Source organism: Sinocyclocheilus anshuiensis, unplaced genomic scaffold, assembly GCF_001515605.1.
Source record: "Sinocyclocheilus anshuiensis isolate Anshui unplaced genomic scaffold, SAMN03320099.WGS_v1.1 scaffold767, whole genome shotgun sequence".
NCBI lineage: Eukaryota > Metazoa > Chordata > Actinopteri > Cypriniformes > Cyprinidae > Sinocyclocheilus > Sinocyclocheilus anshuiensis.
In genome coordinates, this window is record NW_015551124.1 from 110,706 (window position 1) to 130,530 (window position 19,825).

The 19,825-nt window shown below is 34.5% G+C and overlaps 1 protein-coding gene across 1 annotated transcript in view; it reads right to left on the reverse strand.

Moving 5' to 3' along the window:
* Nucleotides 1–1,002: 1,002 nt before the first annotated feature.
* LOC107663124 (kelch-like protein 29) overlaps nt 1,003–19,825 on the reverse strand; it is a 133,933-nt gene continuing 115,110 nt past the window's right edge. The window contains exons 15-17 of the mRNA XM_016453284.1: nt 17,717–17,910; nt 6,523–6,667; nt 1,003–2,048 (exon numbers count right to left, since the gene is read on the reverse strand). Coding sequence (XP_016308770.1) covers nt 1,865–2,048; nt 6,523–6,667; nt 17,717–17,910 — 523 coding nt within the window. The 3' untranslated portion in view covers nt 1,003–1,864. The remainder of the gene's footprint in view (nt 2,049–6,522; nt 6,668–17,716; nt 17,911–19,825) is intronic.

Sequence of the window (19,825 nt, forward strand, 5' to 3'; positions counted from 1 at the left end):
CTGATAATAATTGACCCCTCGCCAGTCCTACCTTGGCAACTGTTGCCGTGTACCATATTATCAGACAAGCTCTTGCTCCTTTCTAATATAAGTCTATAGAGGATCTGTGTGTCTGAATAATTTTAAATGCATTTTTCAAATCTTTAAATAAACCTTGTGTAATAAATTAAACTGTCGCCCTCATTCCCAAATTAACATGTAAGATGTCAGCCAGAATTGCCAAAAATAACTTAAGCTTTTAATTAGTGTTTTTGACTTGTTTAAAAGTCACATCTAAAAATATCTAAAATCCTGTACAAGATAAATCTACTTGAGAAGCAACACTGCATAAGGTATTGCATAAGACATGGTTTTCATATAGATTCTATCTTTAATATATGAGTATTCTGTCTTACTGCACTGGCAGATTTTTCCATTTGTTTTTAACTTGTTTATACTTAAAAGAAGTGAAAAAATATGCAGTGCATTAAGACAAAATACCCTCTATTAAAGATGCAACCTCTAAAAACAAGTGCTAATAACTTATGCAGTGTTGCTTTAGTAAATTTATTTGGTTTCAAAGATTTTTTTATATTTTAACTGGAAAACAAAATGTATTAATTAAATAAATAAATACATAATTTATGTATTAGTATTTTTTCTTGTTTTCTAGTACAAACATCTAAACATTCTTAAGATTTGCATTAGATTTAAAATGGCATAAAATTGTGTTCCGAAAAAAAAAAAGAAAAAAGTTTTTGATTGAAACAAGAAAGAATATCTGCCAGTGAGGTTAGAAAGATAAGCTCGTTTTCCCTTTTAAATAAGTTTATTTTTCTGACCCATGCACTGACAGATAATTTTTCTTGTTCTAATTTTGATACATTTCTCAGAAAACAAGACTTAAGTCATTTTCCTGGCAAAGTAAATGTACCTTGAATTAAAATGTTTAGATATTTGTACTGGAAAAGGCAAAATACTTACTAAGAATTTTTTTTTTGCAGTGCATGTCATTTTCTGTGCATATTAATTCAGATGATATAGTATCTGTGGTAGTAACTAGCTGTGTTCACTTACACTAATGTGATCAGCTGTGATTGCTTTTCTCTTTTCAGTGACAGCGAGAAGCATTTGGCAGCCCCTGTTCACAGTCTCTGACATTTTTAATCACGTTACTGCGTAATTTATCAGTTTCGGATCCAAAACGGCAGATAAAAAAGATCCTCTGCAATGTCACGCTTCATTCCAGCCCACGTACGAATAACATCCAATCCATTTCACCACTTCACAATCTCATTTTACTAACAATTGCACTGAAATCTGCAGGGACGTGCTTGTCTGAGTGAGCAACAGTAACTAAGGAAGGTGGAGCTTATGGAAGCGATCATCACATGAGGTTTCAGTGCTTGTTCAACAACTTTGTCTCCCCTACATAATTAAAAAGTGCTTTCAAACGGAAATGATGAAATAGTGATACAACTGAGTGAACCATCACATGGATTACTGAAACCAGACGCTGTGATTTTACAGTATTGCTCAAAGAAAGAAGAATGAAAGTTATGCAAACATTAAAACGGTGGCAATGCGAAAACCTAGTGAATTCTGTAAACGAAAATAAAAAGGAATTGTGTAAAAAAGTTCAATCCGAATGGCCACAGAGCATTAAGGCTAGAGCCACGACACACATCAAGGACAGCTCTGTCAGGTGCGCTATATTACACGAAGGCCCGTTTGCGCCCCGGCAGAAAAGATTAGCTTCTACATTCCGAGTGGGTGTCAGAAAGTGAGCGCGGCTTCGGTATCAGCGCTGCTAATCCTTGCCGTGTTGTGAAGGTGGGTGTCCGGTGTGCAGGAGACGGTGGAGTCATGTTCGTCTGTGTCAGCGTCAGCCGCTCTGAATGTACTTCTTAATAACCACGCAGCCGTGTCTGAAGAGCGGGCAGGGCATGCTCTGCTGCAGCGTCCACACGTTCGCACAGGGGTCAAAGGCCTCCATGGTTCCCAGCGCCGGACCCTCGCTGCTCACGATGCCGCCGGTCACGTAGATCTTCCCGTCCAGGACCACGGCACTGGAAAAGACATTATTTCAGAACTGGTTTAATTTCTTTTTTCTTAAATATTGATTTTCACTTTCTGATAAATAAGAACATACACCAGAACCACCTAGAACATAAAAATAAAATAAAAAATAAAACAGATTTAAAAATAAACAAATAAATTAATAATAATAATAATAAAACAAAGATAAATTAATAAAACAATTACAAATGAAAATGATAATAATTAATTCAAACAAATAAGAATGATAAAATAATTTTAAAACATAATAAAAAAAAAAAACGATAACAATATTATAATATAATATAAAAAACAATAACAACAAATCAGACAACCCTGAACCTAACAATACATATACAGTGGCACAGTATACCAGGGTTATTATAGTTATTATAGAGATAAGATAAAATAAGATAACAATAATAACAAATCAGCCTATCAATACATATACAGTGGCAAATCCATAAAAATAAATAAACATGAACTGAAATTAAATTAAATAATATAAAAAAAACTAATTAATACAAAATATTACAAACAGACATATTAAAAACACACCTCTTCCATCTTTATTTGACCCTCTAACTCTAGCACTCTCTATTCTAATTCTATTCTTTAAAAAAACTTGTCCCTTTTAGACTTGCTCTCTATTTATTTACTAACTGCTTGTTTTCTTAAAAACTTCTATTCTTTTTCTACTCTGTTTTCTTTTCATTTATTATATAATCGAGAGTTGTTATAGCACTTACATATCATTGCTCTTTTGTTGATTTTGATTGCTTCCATTGTCCTCATTTGTAAGTCGCTTTGGATAAAAGCATCTGCTAAATGACTAAATGTAAATGTAAAAAAAAAAAAAAATTACAAAAATGACAAACAAAATCACAAAAACGTTAACTAAAGCGAAATCAGAAAATCTAATAAAATCTAATTAAAATATTAACAAAAACTAAAACAATTTATGGATGATAAACTGTCTATACTGGAGTAGACATGTATACACTGTAAGCTAACTCAAAACTGCAAGAACATATATTTTCTAAAGCTAAGGGGTAAAAGTCTTGGCCTATCATGCTCATCTTAATGCAAAACCTTGTTCGCTGGTTCAGTTTCTGATGTGGACAGAACAGAGTACTGAAATACTCTGGCAGTGTCTAAGTTGTGATCTGGCACCAGAACCATACAGTTTTCTCAGATTCCCATCCCTTGTTATTTGAGAAAAAAATTCCTGGATTTCGAACTGCATATATAAGTGTAATGATAAAGATTATGTTCCCATTTGCCATCTTACATAAAGGCTCGGTATTCTAAAACTGTCAAACTGATGGATGAGATGAATCATCTACCTCCTAATCTTCTCTTTGGGCCGTATTCATTTCAAGCCCTTGACAGGTTTCAAAATGTTAATGTGGAAACTCATGCGAGTGTGACTGTAACTGACGTGTAGTTTTGGGAAAACATATTTGTATCGCAAATACACAGCGGAAGCGTAAAAGGTGCCTGTGTGTGTTTTGGGGGGACGTGATGTATTAGCGATTGTTCGGCGGCTCGTTCGTGCTTCATCTGCTGCTGAGCTAATTACTGCCTCTGCTGCGAATACCAATCAGCAGTGAAAGCAAATCGGGCCCAAAGCACGACCCTGGGGGACACCGAATAAAGTCTTAGGAGCGAGCAGGGGGGGCTTTGTGTAAACTGGAACACATCGCTTTGACAATGTGCTTTTCTCAGCTTGATCCATCTGTATTCACTTGATGATGGTTGTTAATGCTCATTTTGTTCATTAACATTACGTAATGGTAGCAGTTATGGGGCGAGAATTGCATTTTTTGGGTTATTTGAAAGCGACTGCAGCAAATTTAAATGAATATGTTGCTGAGTGAATAACGACAATAACAATAAAGTTAACTCAGTCAAAGCACTAAAACCTAAAAACAAATGCGTTTTAGACAGCTGGAGCTGGACCCTGTGGTGTACTATATATCACACGATTAAGAGAGGTTATAAAAACAAGCTTTAGGGACGCTTTTTGACTAAAGCCTCTAAAAGAGTCTAATCTTGACAATAAATGTTTGATCTGAAAAAAATGAGAGTTGGATTCAGATAAAGTAGCCTCAAGAAGACACATGAATTGAGATATATTTCATGTCTGTAATACAATCTAAAATGAGCAACTGCATATTTCCCAGTTTATGGGACCTTTTGAGTCGTAATTACTAAGAAATTAAGTGAAACTACATAAAAAACCCATGTTAGACCAACGGAATCCCATATATGTTAGTCAAACACAGTGGTGTGAATACAGAACTATAAAATTGAACAATATTGCTGAAATGTTTAGGGTTTGTGAGTTTCCAGCATGAATTGCAGCATTAATAAATGATGCAGTTACTGTTGTAGGATAATTGTTTTGCTTTTTTGTTTTGTCATTACTGTTAGTTATCTGTTGTGTTTTATATCTCATCTTTTTATGTTTGTTGATTGTCACCATTCTTTGTGTTTTGGCCTAATGATGAGGTCTACAGAATATACAGCTTTGTAAAACTAGGGGCCCCATCATACACCCGGCGCAAGGTGCGGCGCAAGTGTTTTTGCTAGTTTCAGCCCGACACAGTTCTCATTTTCCCGTCCTGCACCGTGTTGTTTAAATAGCGAATGCATTTGCGCCCATTTGTGTGCCCATGGGCGTGCTGGTCTAAAAAAGGGGTGTGTTCAGGCGCATTGTTGGCACTGAAAATAGACTGCTCCATAGACCAACTCAAACCTGGTCTAAAGTCTGGCGCAATATTTTTTCTTTGTTATTTAAAGAGCGCGTTAGTAATATGCACATATAGGCGGGTGCGCAATGCGTGTACACTTTGCTTATTACACACACAAGGACGCGCAGCAGCACACAAACATTTTTAAAAATGAAAAATTACATTCCGTCTTTTGATCTCTCCCCTGCGTTTCCGCGTTCGTCACTTCTGAGTGGTGCATGCGCAAAGCCAACCTCATACGTCATCTGCCTGGAGCTGCTTCCGTTTACAACAGTGAGCGCAAGCTAGATTATATTGATTATTATGTTTTAAATATGGTTATTTTTCTTACGCATCGAAAAACGCATCGATTCGCTACAGGAGGCCTTTGTTCACCCCCCCGGAGCCGTGTGAGACACGGGTTTTTATGGATGGGATTAAGAGAATAGGGACAACCTGTTTATTCGGACACGCCCTGAGTGCACCTGAGCCGTGCGCTTTATACCTTGCGCTTAGATCATTAAAATAGGGCCCCATGTGTCAAATATCCTTGATTTGTAAGCATAGCTGACCTTACATATTAAGTGTACTATATAACTATATATAGTTACACACGCACACACACACACACACACATATATATTGTTTCATCTAATAGTAAAGAGTTTGGACTGAGATTCTTCTCGCCAAGAGCTCTTACTGTTATTAAGAGCGCAAAGATGGAAGGCGGTCTTGTCAGAGCTCATCTAAATCTAGGTATGACATTCCTCTAAAGCTGTCCTATCATATATCTGCAGTCATTAATTCCAGGCCAGTCACTCAATCGCAAACCTCTCGTTGATGAATGATGGGATTATATGATTTATAGGTCAGTGATGTGGTGTTCGTTTTATTTTTCTAGATGTTAGTCATTTATTCAAAAATATATCACAATGCAGTACAAAGAGGCAGTGACTGGAATATGCCTCTTCTGGGATGAATATGTTAATAAGTCCAAAACAATGATAGAGCTTGGAATAACCAGAATAATTTTTTATATAACTCTGACTGGATTTGTCTGAAAGAGGAAAGTCATATACACGTAGGATGCCTCGGGGATGAGTAAAGCACAGCCTAATTTTCATTTTTGGGTGAACTAACCCTTTAAGTCTGAAGGTTTTGTAAAATATGTAAAACTGAGTTATGTGTGTTGTTAGGCAAGGCTTGGCAATGCACTAGTACTAAAATTTATTAAACTTATTAAAAATGAATCTACATTATAAAACGCCATCTAGTGGAGAACAATCAGAACCAAACCAAGGTTCAAAACAGTACAAGGTAACGAAGACTCCATTGCTTTAATCACATGACTTGGTGAGTTTGATACAAGCTCTGACCCAGTGATTCGAAACAAAAGATTCGTAGATATTTCAAAGCTGTATGAAGCAGTGTTTCAAAAGCGCCCATCACTAGCATTTTGCATTTAGTGAAATTTAGTAGTGTTACTTAGGAAAACAGTTGAGAAAACCTAAAAATCACAATGTATCATGTTGCAAAAGTTTAATACACAAGAAGTGCGATAAATATTAATACTGAAGCACCTTTAACAAGGATAGATTTGTGCAGTAAACCTCTTTTCAGCTCTATTCAAAGAACCATGAATGTACAAGAACAGTTTGAGTAGCCATGAGTAACTAGCTCTCTGACAGCTGCGAAAGCTCTCCATCCAGATTTCTCCATGGACAGATGGTGGTGTGTAAGCTGGTCTTACCTGCAGAACTGTCTGGAGTGGTTCATGTTGGGTCCTGCTTTGATGTTTCCCTTCTCAGGGTCGTAGATGGTGGTGGCTCTGGCGTACGCTCCTCCCAGGATGAAGATATAGCCATTCAGAGTCACAGCAGGGGCGTATTTGTTATCTGAACAATGGGAGAATAAAACACAAGTCACCAATTTTGGGGTTTAAAGGTCAAAAGCCTAAAGGAAACCCATTTTTACCCATTTTAAAATCTCTTTCATGTCCATAAGTGAATGCACTGCATTTTGGATCACAAGCTTGCATGCAAGCAGTGGCTAGAAGCAGCTGATGAAAGATTTTGATGTTTTTTATCCTCAGGAATAATGTGCATTCAGAGTAAGACCAGGAACATATTTTAAGTAAATAAGGTCAATTGGTTTCATGTTGACTTCAGATGAATGTCTTGTTAAAGGCATCGCACCTCATCAAATAAACAAGATCACAAAACCCATTGTGCAGCAGAGACGTAAACAGTAAGCATATTACGTTTCATTTATTGAGAAAGCCAAGCAACAGCTTATTAATTTCAACAAAATACGAGTCTAACAGTAACAGCTGAGGTCAGTGTGTCGGCTGTCCAATTGTAAATCAATAGCCCTGTTCAAGCACATTATGTTGGCATGAATGCGGTTAACTTATTTGATTCAAGTAATCAAGCAGGAGAAAACACATAAATAATTGATGAGTGGCAAATTGAATTGAATTCACATTCAACCCAGCAGCTGCGACTTCAACCTCAGCCGCTGAAGAGAGACGTGAGAACATTGAGCTAATTAAATCTTGAGCCTTTTCAGATTTGAAGTGAGACCTCCCGGGAAGAACAGATATTACGGATAATGTAAAAAACAGAGAAAAGAGGAGGAAACGTTAACAAATAATGGTCAAAAATAGAAGAGCCCATGCAGTCCATGTGCAATGGGTAATACTGAACGCTAAACAAGGGAAGTATTTGATCTCACTTAATCTATCAGAGCTAAGCGGTGCTCTAAGCACATGACAAATAGAAGGAAATCACTACAGTCCAAGAGTAAATCTCACAAAACCTGTTAAGAACCAGGCCATATTCCACCCCATAGTAAAATAATACATTTTAAAAGAATAATAATAATTAAAAAAAAACTCTTTACATTTTTGTGTGTATATTTATATATATATATATATATATATATATATATATATATTAACAATACACTGACTATACCAGATTTGTGTGTGTTAACTACTGTGTGTGTGTGTGTGTGTGTGTGTGTGTGTGCACTTGGATGGGTTAAATGCACAAATTCCAAGTATGGGTCGCCATACTTGGCCACACTTCACTTTACTTTCACTTTACTTTAACTGTAATTACAATACAAGACGAGTTCACTGTTCATCACTATGATAATTTCATTCTGCCAGATTTTTTTTAGCATTGAAAAAAAAAGCACTTCAGCTGAACTTGTTGACTGTCATGCTTGATTTTCAGTGTCAATTTCTTCAACAAACAATGGCCTTTTGCTATAGAAGCAACATGGTCAGGTGGTGTAACTGGTTTGTGTCAATTGACGTAACCAGTATTTTTCATAAAAGTATAATTATATACAGGAAAATTTATGTGGAATAAAATGTAATAATCTAATTTAACAAAATAATATGGTTTTTAACTTTTTTTTTTTTTTACATAATTTGTCAAAGATTATTTAGGAAACAGGTGTTTTCAGCATATGTTCCACCACATATTGCAAAAACGCATTAAAATGTACATTTAGAGATAACTCTAATAAAAACTATTTTCGTGTGATATTTTAAAATGAAGTAAAACTTCTGTAAAAAAATGGTGCATATGCCATTTTTAATTACATAAAATCAACATAAACACACGGTGTACTTTTTAAAATACCTGATGCATGCTTTTAAAACAAGTTTTTAATAGATTTTTGAATTTCTCATCTTGCCAATCCTTTTTTGTCACTGACCCATATATATTCTTTGGCTTAAAATGAAATTCTTTACACTGTGACATTATCTGTGTGATAATAAACAAACAAAAAATGAATGAATGAATGAATTAATAAATAAATAATTTGTTTAATTTTTTTATATTTAAAATTTGCTTATTTAATCTCCAACTATAATTATTATTGCATTATTGTAATGCAAAAATATATATTATTTAAATTGTAATTTCTGTATTATTTAAAGGAATGTTTAAATAACACAGAAAATGAAATAAAAAATACATTCTTTACATTGTGACATTATTTGCATGATAATAAATATATGCAAACAAAAATTTTTTTTTTTGCAATTCAGAAATAATATGTATTATTTAAATTGTAAATTTCTGTATTGTTTAGAGGAATGTCCTTAAATCAAATTAATAAAATGAGATTATTTACATTGTGACATTATCTGCATGATAACAAAATGTAAATAAATAAATAAATAAACTTTTCATTATTGTAAAACACAAAAAATTATATATATTATTTAAATAATTTTTGTACTGGTTAAAGGAATGTCCTGGGTTCAGTGCATTTGCAGCTCAGTAGACAGTGTTTGTGGTCTATATGTCAATTACCAAAGAAAATAGTTTGGTCTCATCCATAAAAAAAAATTAAAGATAACAAAATTCAGTTATTTTGCAGTAAACTCTTAAATGTGGTGAAATGTGACCTAGAGATGTTTTCATGAGATTCAACTTCTACCTTTCTAGAGTTGTTTTCTGAACTTTCTGAGTTTCTTGATTGAATCTCCTTTAGGCATCAGTTCTCCACCTGACCGCACATGTTTGAGGATGATTTTCAGCGCACCCTATCACAGCGCGTCTGCCGTCTCCTGCTGGGCACTGAAGTGTCAATCTGCCATCCTCACTCATGTGGCACAACTACTAAATGGGGCTCTTGAAGGAATATCTCACACACACAGTGCCCTTTTACAGTTAAACAAAGTTTCACTCTTCCACAAATGTGGCTAAAACACCAAAGACCTTCATCTCCCCGATGCATTTCATGGCACAAAACACAATACAGAGCAGCGTGAGCGCGAGCCGGTCCCACAGCGTTTTCTGGCCTGTCAAACACAATAAGCATGCCAGCGGGAGGAAGGTGTTGTCATTCACAGATGGCGGAGCTGACAATGCCGTTCCCTGCCGATAAGACGCACAGAGATGAATAATTGCAAACGGGTATTAATGACTGTCAACGGAGAGACCAACCTCTTACTGCTGACCGACCAAATCAAGCTTCTCCACGGCAGATCTTATCGTTTTTTTAACGCTCAATGTGTCATTGCACCACCAACAATGTAAAAAATACTACTCTTAATGAGGATTTGTGTCAAATATTTTGTTAAAATATCTAAAAATCCTTAAAAACAACATTTAGTTCAGAAGCAATGCTGCATACATGCTTAAGACTTGCTTTCAGAGAATGCATCTTTAACACAAGTGCATTTGTGCATTTTCACATTTTGAAGTATAAACAAGCTCAAAACAAGTGTGAAAAATCTGCAAGGGCAATAAGACAAATACATTGCATATGCAATGCAATCTACAAAACTTCACTATGAAGTGTTGATTCTCACCTAAATTTATCATTTTAATGTTTTTTTTATTTTTTTTGACACTTTAACCGGAAAACATGCCAAAAAAGACTAATTAAAACACCTTTTTGCCTTGCACAGGAGAATGTTATTAGTCATCGTGTATTTTTAAGTCACTTAATTGCAATTAAAATACCACATATACGCTTCAAAAAATTTGATGTCGGTAAGATCTTTTAATTTATTTGAAAGAAGTCTCTTCTGCTCACCAAGGCTGCATTTATTTGATCAAAAATACAGTAAAAACAGAAACCGTAATATTTTGAAATATTTTTACATTTAAAAGAACCATTTTCTATTTGAGTAGATTTTAAAATGTAATTTATTTCAGTGATCAAAGCTGAATTTTCAGCATCATTACTCCAGTCTTCAGTGTCACATGATGATTTGCTGCTCAAGAAACATTTCTTAATATGATCAATGTTGAAAACAGTTGTGCTGCTTCATATTTCTTTGGAAATTGTGATTTTTTTTTTGATTATTTGAAAGAATTAAGTTCAAAATAACAGCATTTATTTGAAATAGAAATCTTGTTTCATTATAAATGTCTTTACTGTCACATTTGATCAATATAAAGATATATTGTGATCAGTCTTTGTTGGGTTTGAACCCACAACCTTTCCGTTACCTCCCCACATCTTCAACCGCTAGTCTTTACTGTCCTACGCTGCAACTATACACGGCTATTTTATTATGCTACACAGTCATTTTAGATCCTTTATTACTGTTGACCATTTCCATGGCTTTATCGATCGAGTCGGAAGTCAAATAACAAGATAATGAAGACTGAGGTGCATTGTATTTGAGCCTTTGCTTGTTCATACACAAACATGGCTGCAATAAACATATGATCCCTGGGCCACAATGTCCACAGCGACATCAAAATCAATAAGCGCCTTGCGGTCCATAGCAACATCAAAATCAATAAGCGCCTGGGCTGAGATGATGTTACCGGCTGAAACCCTCAAGAGTTCATTATCCACCGGCGCAGGAATACCTGCAACACTTGACATCTCTGAACGACCTTTCCAGATCGCTCAAGCCCTTCACAATAATCCAAATATCATGTTTCCTTCTCACATGCGGCTGGCCTTTGGAGATGATGTCAGCCGCCGGCTCTGAACTTTGAGTCGTTGGCTCTAAACGCTCATCGTCTACACAGTCGTACGTGTTTGACCCAGCGTGACTCCACACGTGCGAGTGAACGTCTGCCGTCAGCTGTGGAGTTGAATGTCAGAAGCGGTCATATCTCACTTTCTCATTTCACTATCTGAAGCTTCTGAAGGAGTCTCATTTGACATTATTCACGTTCGGTTGGTTTGGTTCCATGCAAACATCAACACTGGCTGGAGGAACAGTTCAATCCACAAAAATTACAACTCTATCATTATTTACTCATTCGCGTGTCGCTCTGAACCTGTATGCTGTTACTAAAACTAAAAAGGAACTAAAAAGGAGAATCTTTACACAGATCATAATGACATCTTTCCAGCTCCGAAAAGAACAAGAAAACAGCAAAAAAACACCATGAATGTAGTCCATATGACTCATGTGCCATATAAAGTCTTACTGAGAGCAATGAGAATGGGAGAAAACAATACCTTGTTTGTTTGTTTCTATGGTTATTTTCATGGCAAAAACATAATATAGTATATACAATACCTACTGTATATACAAGAAAAAAAAAAAATATATATATAAAAATAGAAATTATTTATTAAGATGTTTAAGATTAATTTTTAACAAAAACTCAAACTAAATCTGGACAAATTTTATTAAGGGTAATAATGGAATAAAAATATCTCAAATCAGAAATATTACAATCCAATACAGTAATGTGGATCTATGAACGAAATATCACAGTGGCATCCTTCCAGCTTAAAAAAGAACAAGAAAACAGCAAAAAACACCATAAAAGTAGTTCATATGACTCATTAGCTATATAAAGTCTTCTAAACTCACTGAGAGAAGCAAGAATAGGGAAAATCATCAGAAAATAACAACTTGTTTGTTTGTTTCCATGGCTATTTTCATAGTGAAAACAAGGCTGCAGTATAATAATTTGAGAAATATTACCATCCAACAAAATATATGCCTCAAATAACTTAAATTTGAGTCTGTTCCCCACACCAAGCATTATATGGCTTCAGAAGACAGGAGTTGCATTGACAACTTTATAATGATGTCTCAGAAGTTTCGTGAAACACAAGAGCAGAATGTCTGAGTTTCTTTTGTGGATTGTAGAAAGGGCAAAAATACACGGTACACCATTAAAGTAAGAACTTCTCATGAACCGCATGAAACATTAAACTGAACTAGATAATGACAACGTTAAACAGAATTTCTCTGCACGCTTTTACCTGATACAAAGCAGGGTACAATCAAATGTAAGACTTTTTAAGACCTGCACAAACTAATACCTTTAGTCCAGGGGTCTCCAACCTTTTTGTGAGTGAGGGCTCCCTAAAGGGATAAAATAGTCTCAAGGGCTACTTGTTTAATACTCCAATGCATATATATATATATATATATATATTTTTTATTTTTTTTTCTCTAATATCTTGATATCTTGCATTTTATGCAAAACTGCATTTTATTTTCCCCTAAATTCTGTGTTTTCCATTTGATTTCTTATGGATTCCGTGTTTTATGATTCAGTACAAATTTATCATAAAAAATGGTGTCTAGTGAAGTGAATTAATAAAACTTTAACATTACATACATTTAAAATGTAATCAAATGAAAATCAATTTACAAAAAAAACATTGCATTTTTATTTTTTTATTTTATTTTATCAGACATGATGCTGCACAACAGAACTGTATAAATTAATAATAATAAAAATAACTTGGTTGTATGATATTCCTTAAAAATAATAATAATATTATTACTTTGAGAATTGCATTGTAGTATACAGTAGTAATATATTCAGTCATATAATTTCAAGTTAAACCGGACTTTTATTTTGACGGTTTGTCGTGAAGGTCTTTCAGTTTTAGTTTTAGTTTCAATTTCTGTTGTGATTAATCCATATTGAGTAAAAATGTCGAGAGCTCATCATCATTAACATGAATTTGATCATAATCTCGATATGATATCATTTATCGCCCAATGCTAATTTAGGCTATTTAACGTGCTTGGCGGGCGACTCAGAGACTCTATGCGGGCTACCAGGTGCCCACGGGCACCATGTTGGTGACCACTGTGTTAGACATTTTATTGAGAAGTGGCGCGAGCCACGTGTGTTTGAGTTTGTGTATCAGATGAAAACTACTCCACGCATTCACACAGACACACAGAAGATGCAGACTTATTAGCGACATGCACTGACTGGTTGCTGTAACATTTATTTCTGTTGTGATTAATCCATATTGAGTAAAAATGTCGAGAGCTCATCATCATTAACATGAATTTGATCATAATCTCGATATGATATCATTTATCGCCCAATGCTAATTTAGGCTATTTAACGTGCTTGGCGGGCGACTCAGAGACTCTATGCGGGCTACCAGGTGCCCACGGGCACCATGTTGGTGACCACTGCTTTAGTCCATACAGAACAAACCCTTAATCTCAAAATAAATCATCTCCGATTCTTTGACTTTAATTAAACAGACCATGGCACATATTCAACGAGGACTTAAAGGGGTCATATGATGCTATTTTAAAGATCATTATTTTGTGTATTTGGTGTAACAGAATATGTTGACATGCTTTAATGTTCAAAAAACACATTATTTTTCAAATACTGTACATTATTGTAGGTCCTCTATGTCCCGCCTCTCTCAAACGCTTCGTTTTCAACAAAGTCCCTCCTGTGACAAGCGCAGTCTGCTCTGATTGGCCAGCTGACCCAGTGCATTGTGATTGGCCGAACACCACAAGCCACATATTAAAATATGTGACGATTCATATCGATTGAGATGCGAAACAAATCGCGATTCAATTAGGGGTAGGAGTTTATATGAATGTACAGTATGTCTGAGGGGAACTTACTGTCTTTAGAAAAGTTTAGATGGTGTTTTTTTTCTTTTCATCTTGCCTCTGTATAATGCATATTAAAGTTCATAAGGAGAAAGGAAAACTTGAAATCGCATCATATGACCCCTTTAATACGGTTTATTAGAAAAAATATATATACTGTATATACATACATATGTACTGAAATTGGTATGTACTAATATATGAATACATACAAATATGGTCTACCCATATTGGGAGTTTGCTGATACAAAAATAATCAGATTAAAGAAAGTTAATAGATTGTGCTGTTACTAGTAAAATATATGTACTGACCCTTTTTTTATTCTTTCCTTTGCTTTTAATGGTCTGGTGGTGTTCAGTCATTCTGAATTTTTTATTTTTTTTTTTACTTCAGAATGGTATGAAAAAAAAATTTAATCTTACTGAAAGCTCATTTTTATATATTGTTTAGATTTATGGCTTTGATTTTCTCGCAGCTTCAGAGTAAAACATATTTTGGAAAATATAAATTTCATATAAAATTACAAAAAAAAAAAAAAGTTTTGTGTATTTTTAAACTTTTTACATTTTTTGTAATAAGTGTCAAGTGCCAAGTGTCTTCTTTAAAAAGATATTAAATATAAGTCTGTGTTCCAAAGCATTAAAGGTTTGTGACAATTTAAGTTGGAAACTTAATTTTCAGGTCTATGATGAAAAAGTGCTTAACAGGTAATAAATGCATCATAACTATTCTATAAATATAATTTAGTACCATAAAATCCCTTAAAAATACCCAGAGGATTAATTATAAACAATCCCTAAATGCACCAGGACTCTTATTTTGAAAAGCTTTCGCTGTACTACTCCAAGCTGCTCAGTTAAAAAAAAATTTTTTTAAACCATCTACTACAGACTACAATATAAACACCACAAAGTACATACTGTCTAAGTTCATCAACAATACATAAAAAGCTATCCATTTGGCATAAATGGACTGTATTCACTGACTGTAAAGTGCTCTGAAACGCAGAGTAGTGCTATGCAACACTTACATTTATTGAATGAAATCACATCCTTTTGAAGTTTAATAGTAGCTCTTAAAATCATAATGAAGTCTTTTGTTATACCATTTAAATGCCATTCAAAATGGATAAAACAGTCTTTAAACTCTTTTCAGAAACCGCCGGGACCCGGACAAAGCATTAACATCTAAAAATGGACATAGATGTTCCTCATGATGAATTCTAGAGGAGAAGCATTATGTGTGACTCAGAAGTGTAAAGAATATGAGTCGTCCGTAAGTGTGAACGATTGTCTGTCAGGTGGCAGATCAGCCAAAAATGAGGCAGAGAGTACAATAGCTGGGACACTGTTGAAGAAATGCATAACACAAGAAACTAGTTACTAGCTAAGGTTGAGTTTTCATTAACCATGCACTTCATGTTTGCAGAGACAGTATACAGTGCAGCTCCGTTCACACTGACAGCCGCTGGAGGATGCTGGAAAACTCATTAAAAACAAACGACTTCTGGTCAATTTAAATTGTAGTTGTAAAACGCTGTTTGCTGTCGAAGAACTGCTTTGCTAAAGAACACACGCGCCCATTAGCTGAACCAAAAATACTAAACTAACCCCATTCAAGCAGATACAAGCTATTCATGCATGACTAGAAAATAAACGTCCACAGGCTTCACCAAGACCGCTATGAACTGATTCGCTTTAAAACAGCCTTGATTATTCATGAACTATCTGATGCATGAGCTTTACAAACCTTGCTGACTTATATTAGAGTTTGCAGATACAAAAAGGTGTTTAAAGAACAGCAATAAACAGCTGTAACTAGCAAAATGTATGTTTTAAAGGGGTCCTATTATGCTTTTTCACTTTTTTAATTGTAGTCAGTGTGTAGTGTGTATGTTTGGGCATTAAAAAGATCTAGAAAGTTACAAATCTCAAAGTCCACTCCAAAGGGAGATATTTAGTTTTTTAAAAATCCCTTTTCAAGAACTACAACGAACGGCTCGTTTGGACTACAGCGTTTGTTTTCCGGGCCTTGTGATATCACAAAGCGGCTCATTAGAATTTCATTACAAATAATTCCCGCCTACAGAAATTCGAATGGAAGACTTTGTAAAAGAGCATAATAGGACCCCTTTAAATAATATTTTGTCTTTCCTATGCTTTTCAATATAAACAAAACCAAAACGCAGAGGGACTCTTATTTTGAAATCGCTTTGTTTTACAGTACCATTCTAGCTGCTCATTCAAAAACATGATGGAAATCAAATATCAACCAACATATTACAATAGAAACACCATAATTCATCAAAAGCAAATTTGTTTCAGTATTTATTAATCTTTGTTAATGTTAGTTATTAAAAATACAACTGTTTATTGTTAGTTCATGTTAGCTTAGGCTCATTAAATAATAGTAAAAGATACAGTGATTTTAATGCATTGGTAAACGTTGATATTAACATTTACTAAGATTAATACAGTAAATGCTTTCAAAGTATTTTTCAATGTTAGTTAATGTTAACTAAATTGTGTTAAACTAATTAGTGTTACCGTATATATTAAACGTCAAACGTGTCTCTGAGAAAGACTCACAGCAGTCCGGTGGAAATCCAAAATAACTTATTTTAGCAACTAAAAATGGCAGCTCTGTGTGCTTTTTTAAATCCACACTTATTTCTGCACTAATGGGGAAACGCTTGTTTTTCCAGCTGTAATGAAACGCCTGAGACCTGCTCCCGCTGCGTGTCCCTCAGGGCTGCATTCGCCACCGAGATACAGGTTGAAAAAAAGTTCCTTCTCCCACAAGCTCAAGATCTCTGGAGCGTGTCAAAATGCCAAATACTAATGAAGTCAAATACCAGTGAAATTCCATGAAGTTTCTGTCTCAGTTTCAAGACTGTCTAATGCAAAACTTTAGACTTTGCATCTGATGCGGGACGTGGGATTGTCCATGCACGACGCTTGAACATTTTCTTAACTAAAATGGTTAATTTTATAGATGAAGTTCGGGTCTTTTTATATCGTTTCTGTAAAACTATATTTCTGTACATGTATATATGCACTACTGTTCAAAAGTTTGGCTTGGTTTTTTGAAAGAAGACTTTTATGCTCGGCCAAGGCTGCATTTATCCGATTAAAAATACAGGTACAAAAATTCAGATATTATTACAATTTAAAATAATTGTTTTCTATGTAAATACACAGTAAAATGTAATTTATTGCTGTAATCAAAGCTGAATTTTCAGCATCATTACTCCAGTCTTCAGTGTCACATCAAATCATTCTAATATGCTGATTTGCTGCTCAAGAAACATTTCTGATTATTATCAATGTTGAAAACAGCTGCTGATTCATATTTGTCTGCATTCTACGATGAATAAAAAGTCCAAAAGAACAGCATTTATTTAATCTTTTGTAATATGACTGTCTTTATTGACACCTTTGGTTTATTAAATGCATCCTTGCTGAATAAAAGTAATAATTTCTTTCAAAAAATACTTCATACTGACCCCAAAATGTTCTAACAGTACTGTATGTGCTATATAAGCTCCCATACAGAGCAGAGTTTGCAGTCGGGCGCTTCAGTAATTGTCTCGAGCGCTCTTACCGATCATGGGCGACTCAATAAAGCTCCAGGCGTTGGTTTGAGGCACATATGACTGAAGTACTCCAGCAGAGAGGCCGGCCTCGTTCACCCCTCCAAACACATAGATCTTCCCTCCACACACAGTCGCCGCTGCTGAATGGACAGGTTTGGGCAAAGGAGCCACCATCTCCCACTGGTTAGTGATGGTGTCGTACCTGGGGAGAAAATGAAACGCCATTTATCCTGGAGCATCAGAAAGAGCAGAATTCAAAACGCCTTTTTAGACAGAATAATGCCCTATTCGATTCTGACTGCTCATATGTAGGGTTAAAAGTCTTACAAACACCCTGGCAAACACCCAAACCCACTAACAGCACTCATATTTCAGAATGAGCTTTATTGCCAGGTATGTTTCCGGGATAAATGACTATTAAAGTCGGCCTGAATAAAAAGACATGGCCCATGGATCTTTAAAGGATGCCCATGGCTCGTATCAGTGAGGTTCCACTTCACGCCTGATAAAGCATCAATAAAATGAGAGTATATTGTGAGGGTTTGGATGAGTTTTTTACTGGCCCTGGGAAAAAATTAACTTATGAAAACTCCAGCATTTAAACAGAAGTACAAAGGGACTGTAAAAAATGTGCATGGCTGATCGTCACAAATAGTGTCCCACTCCTATTTCAAGAAGAAAAAACTATTTATACATAGAATACAGAAAATTAAGGACCATTAAGAGTTCTTATCAAATATAAAATAAATATAAATATTTTATTATTATATATAAACACATAATATGTTATTAAATATTTTATGTAATACGATTTAAATAATCAAATTTAAATAAATAAAGAAACTAAATATTATTTTTATACATTTTAATGCATAACATTTAATTCTGCAATATAAAAATATATTCCATAAATATCAAGACATATTAAGTGTATGTATACATTTATTAAATTATTAAATAATAATAATTATTAAAAATATGAAATAATATTTAAATTCTCAGATAGAACACAAGATAAAGACACAAGATAAAAGTTCTTGTTTACATAATATATGTAGGTGTACTGTTTATTTATTATGTATATATAAATACACACACATGCATGTAAAATTTCAGAAAAATATGTTATGTTTGTATATTAAATATATTTATATATAATATAAATTATATGAATATAAATATAGACATGTAAATACATTTAAATATTTTCAAAATGTATGCTGTGTGTGTGCATTTATATATACATAATAAATATACACAGAACACACACATACAATATATTATGCAAATAGTACTATAACGAGTAGAAAAAAAAAATCATGTAACTAAACGGAAATAAATATTTTTCCAAAAAAAAAAAAAAAAAGGTGCAAACAATTATTTTCATACTCAGTATTTTTGTTCTCATTTTTCAGTACAAATATCTATACATTATACATTACAAGATACATTTACTTGAGACGCAAAATGAAATAAGATATTAAATCCTGTTTTGTGAAAACTATATTAAAATTATGTGGGTTTAAACAAGAACAGAAAAATCTGAAAAAGGGATCAGAAAAATAAATGCATTTTTTTTTGGACCCCATTGGCAGATATTTTTTTAGGCATAAACTCGCTTAATTTCGATAGATTTTTCAGAAAACAAGACTTCTGGGACTGTAATCTACTTCTCAAGTTAATGTGTCGTGATTTAAAATCATTATTTACAGTGTGGTGCTTTACTACAGTATGTGATCAGACGATGAAAATGGAGAATACTGGACGTTGAAAATGTTTATAAACGAGTGTAAAGTTATTTTAAACTCTTTAACAGAAGTAGAGTCTTCACTTTCGTGCATGAAAGCCTCCGGCGCACCTGCCTGCTCAGTCGACTCTCTATAGACATTAAGGTGAAAATTCCTTTAATTTATGCATGTTACTGTGCGGGTTTTGCTCGTGAGATTTTTCCAGCATTTCCCTTCAGTGAGGCGAACGAGATAAACTTCTCCAGCAATTTTCCACACTCGGTCTCTGTTAAACGTGCAGCAGATAAGCGAGACTCCACCGCCGTCTCTGCTCCTCCATTAAGACTCATAATGGTCTCAGTCAGCGAGCGCGAGCGCGAGCGCGGCTAA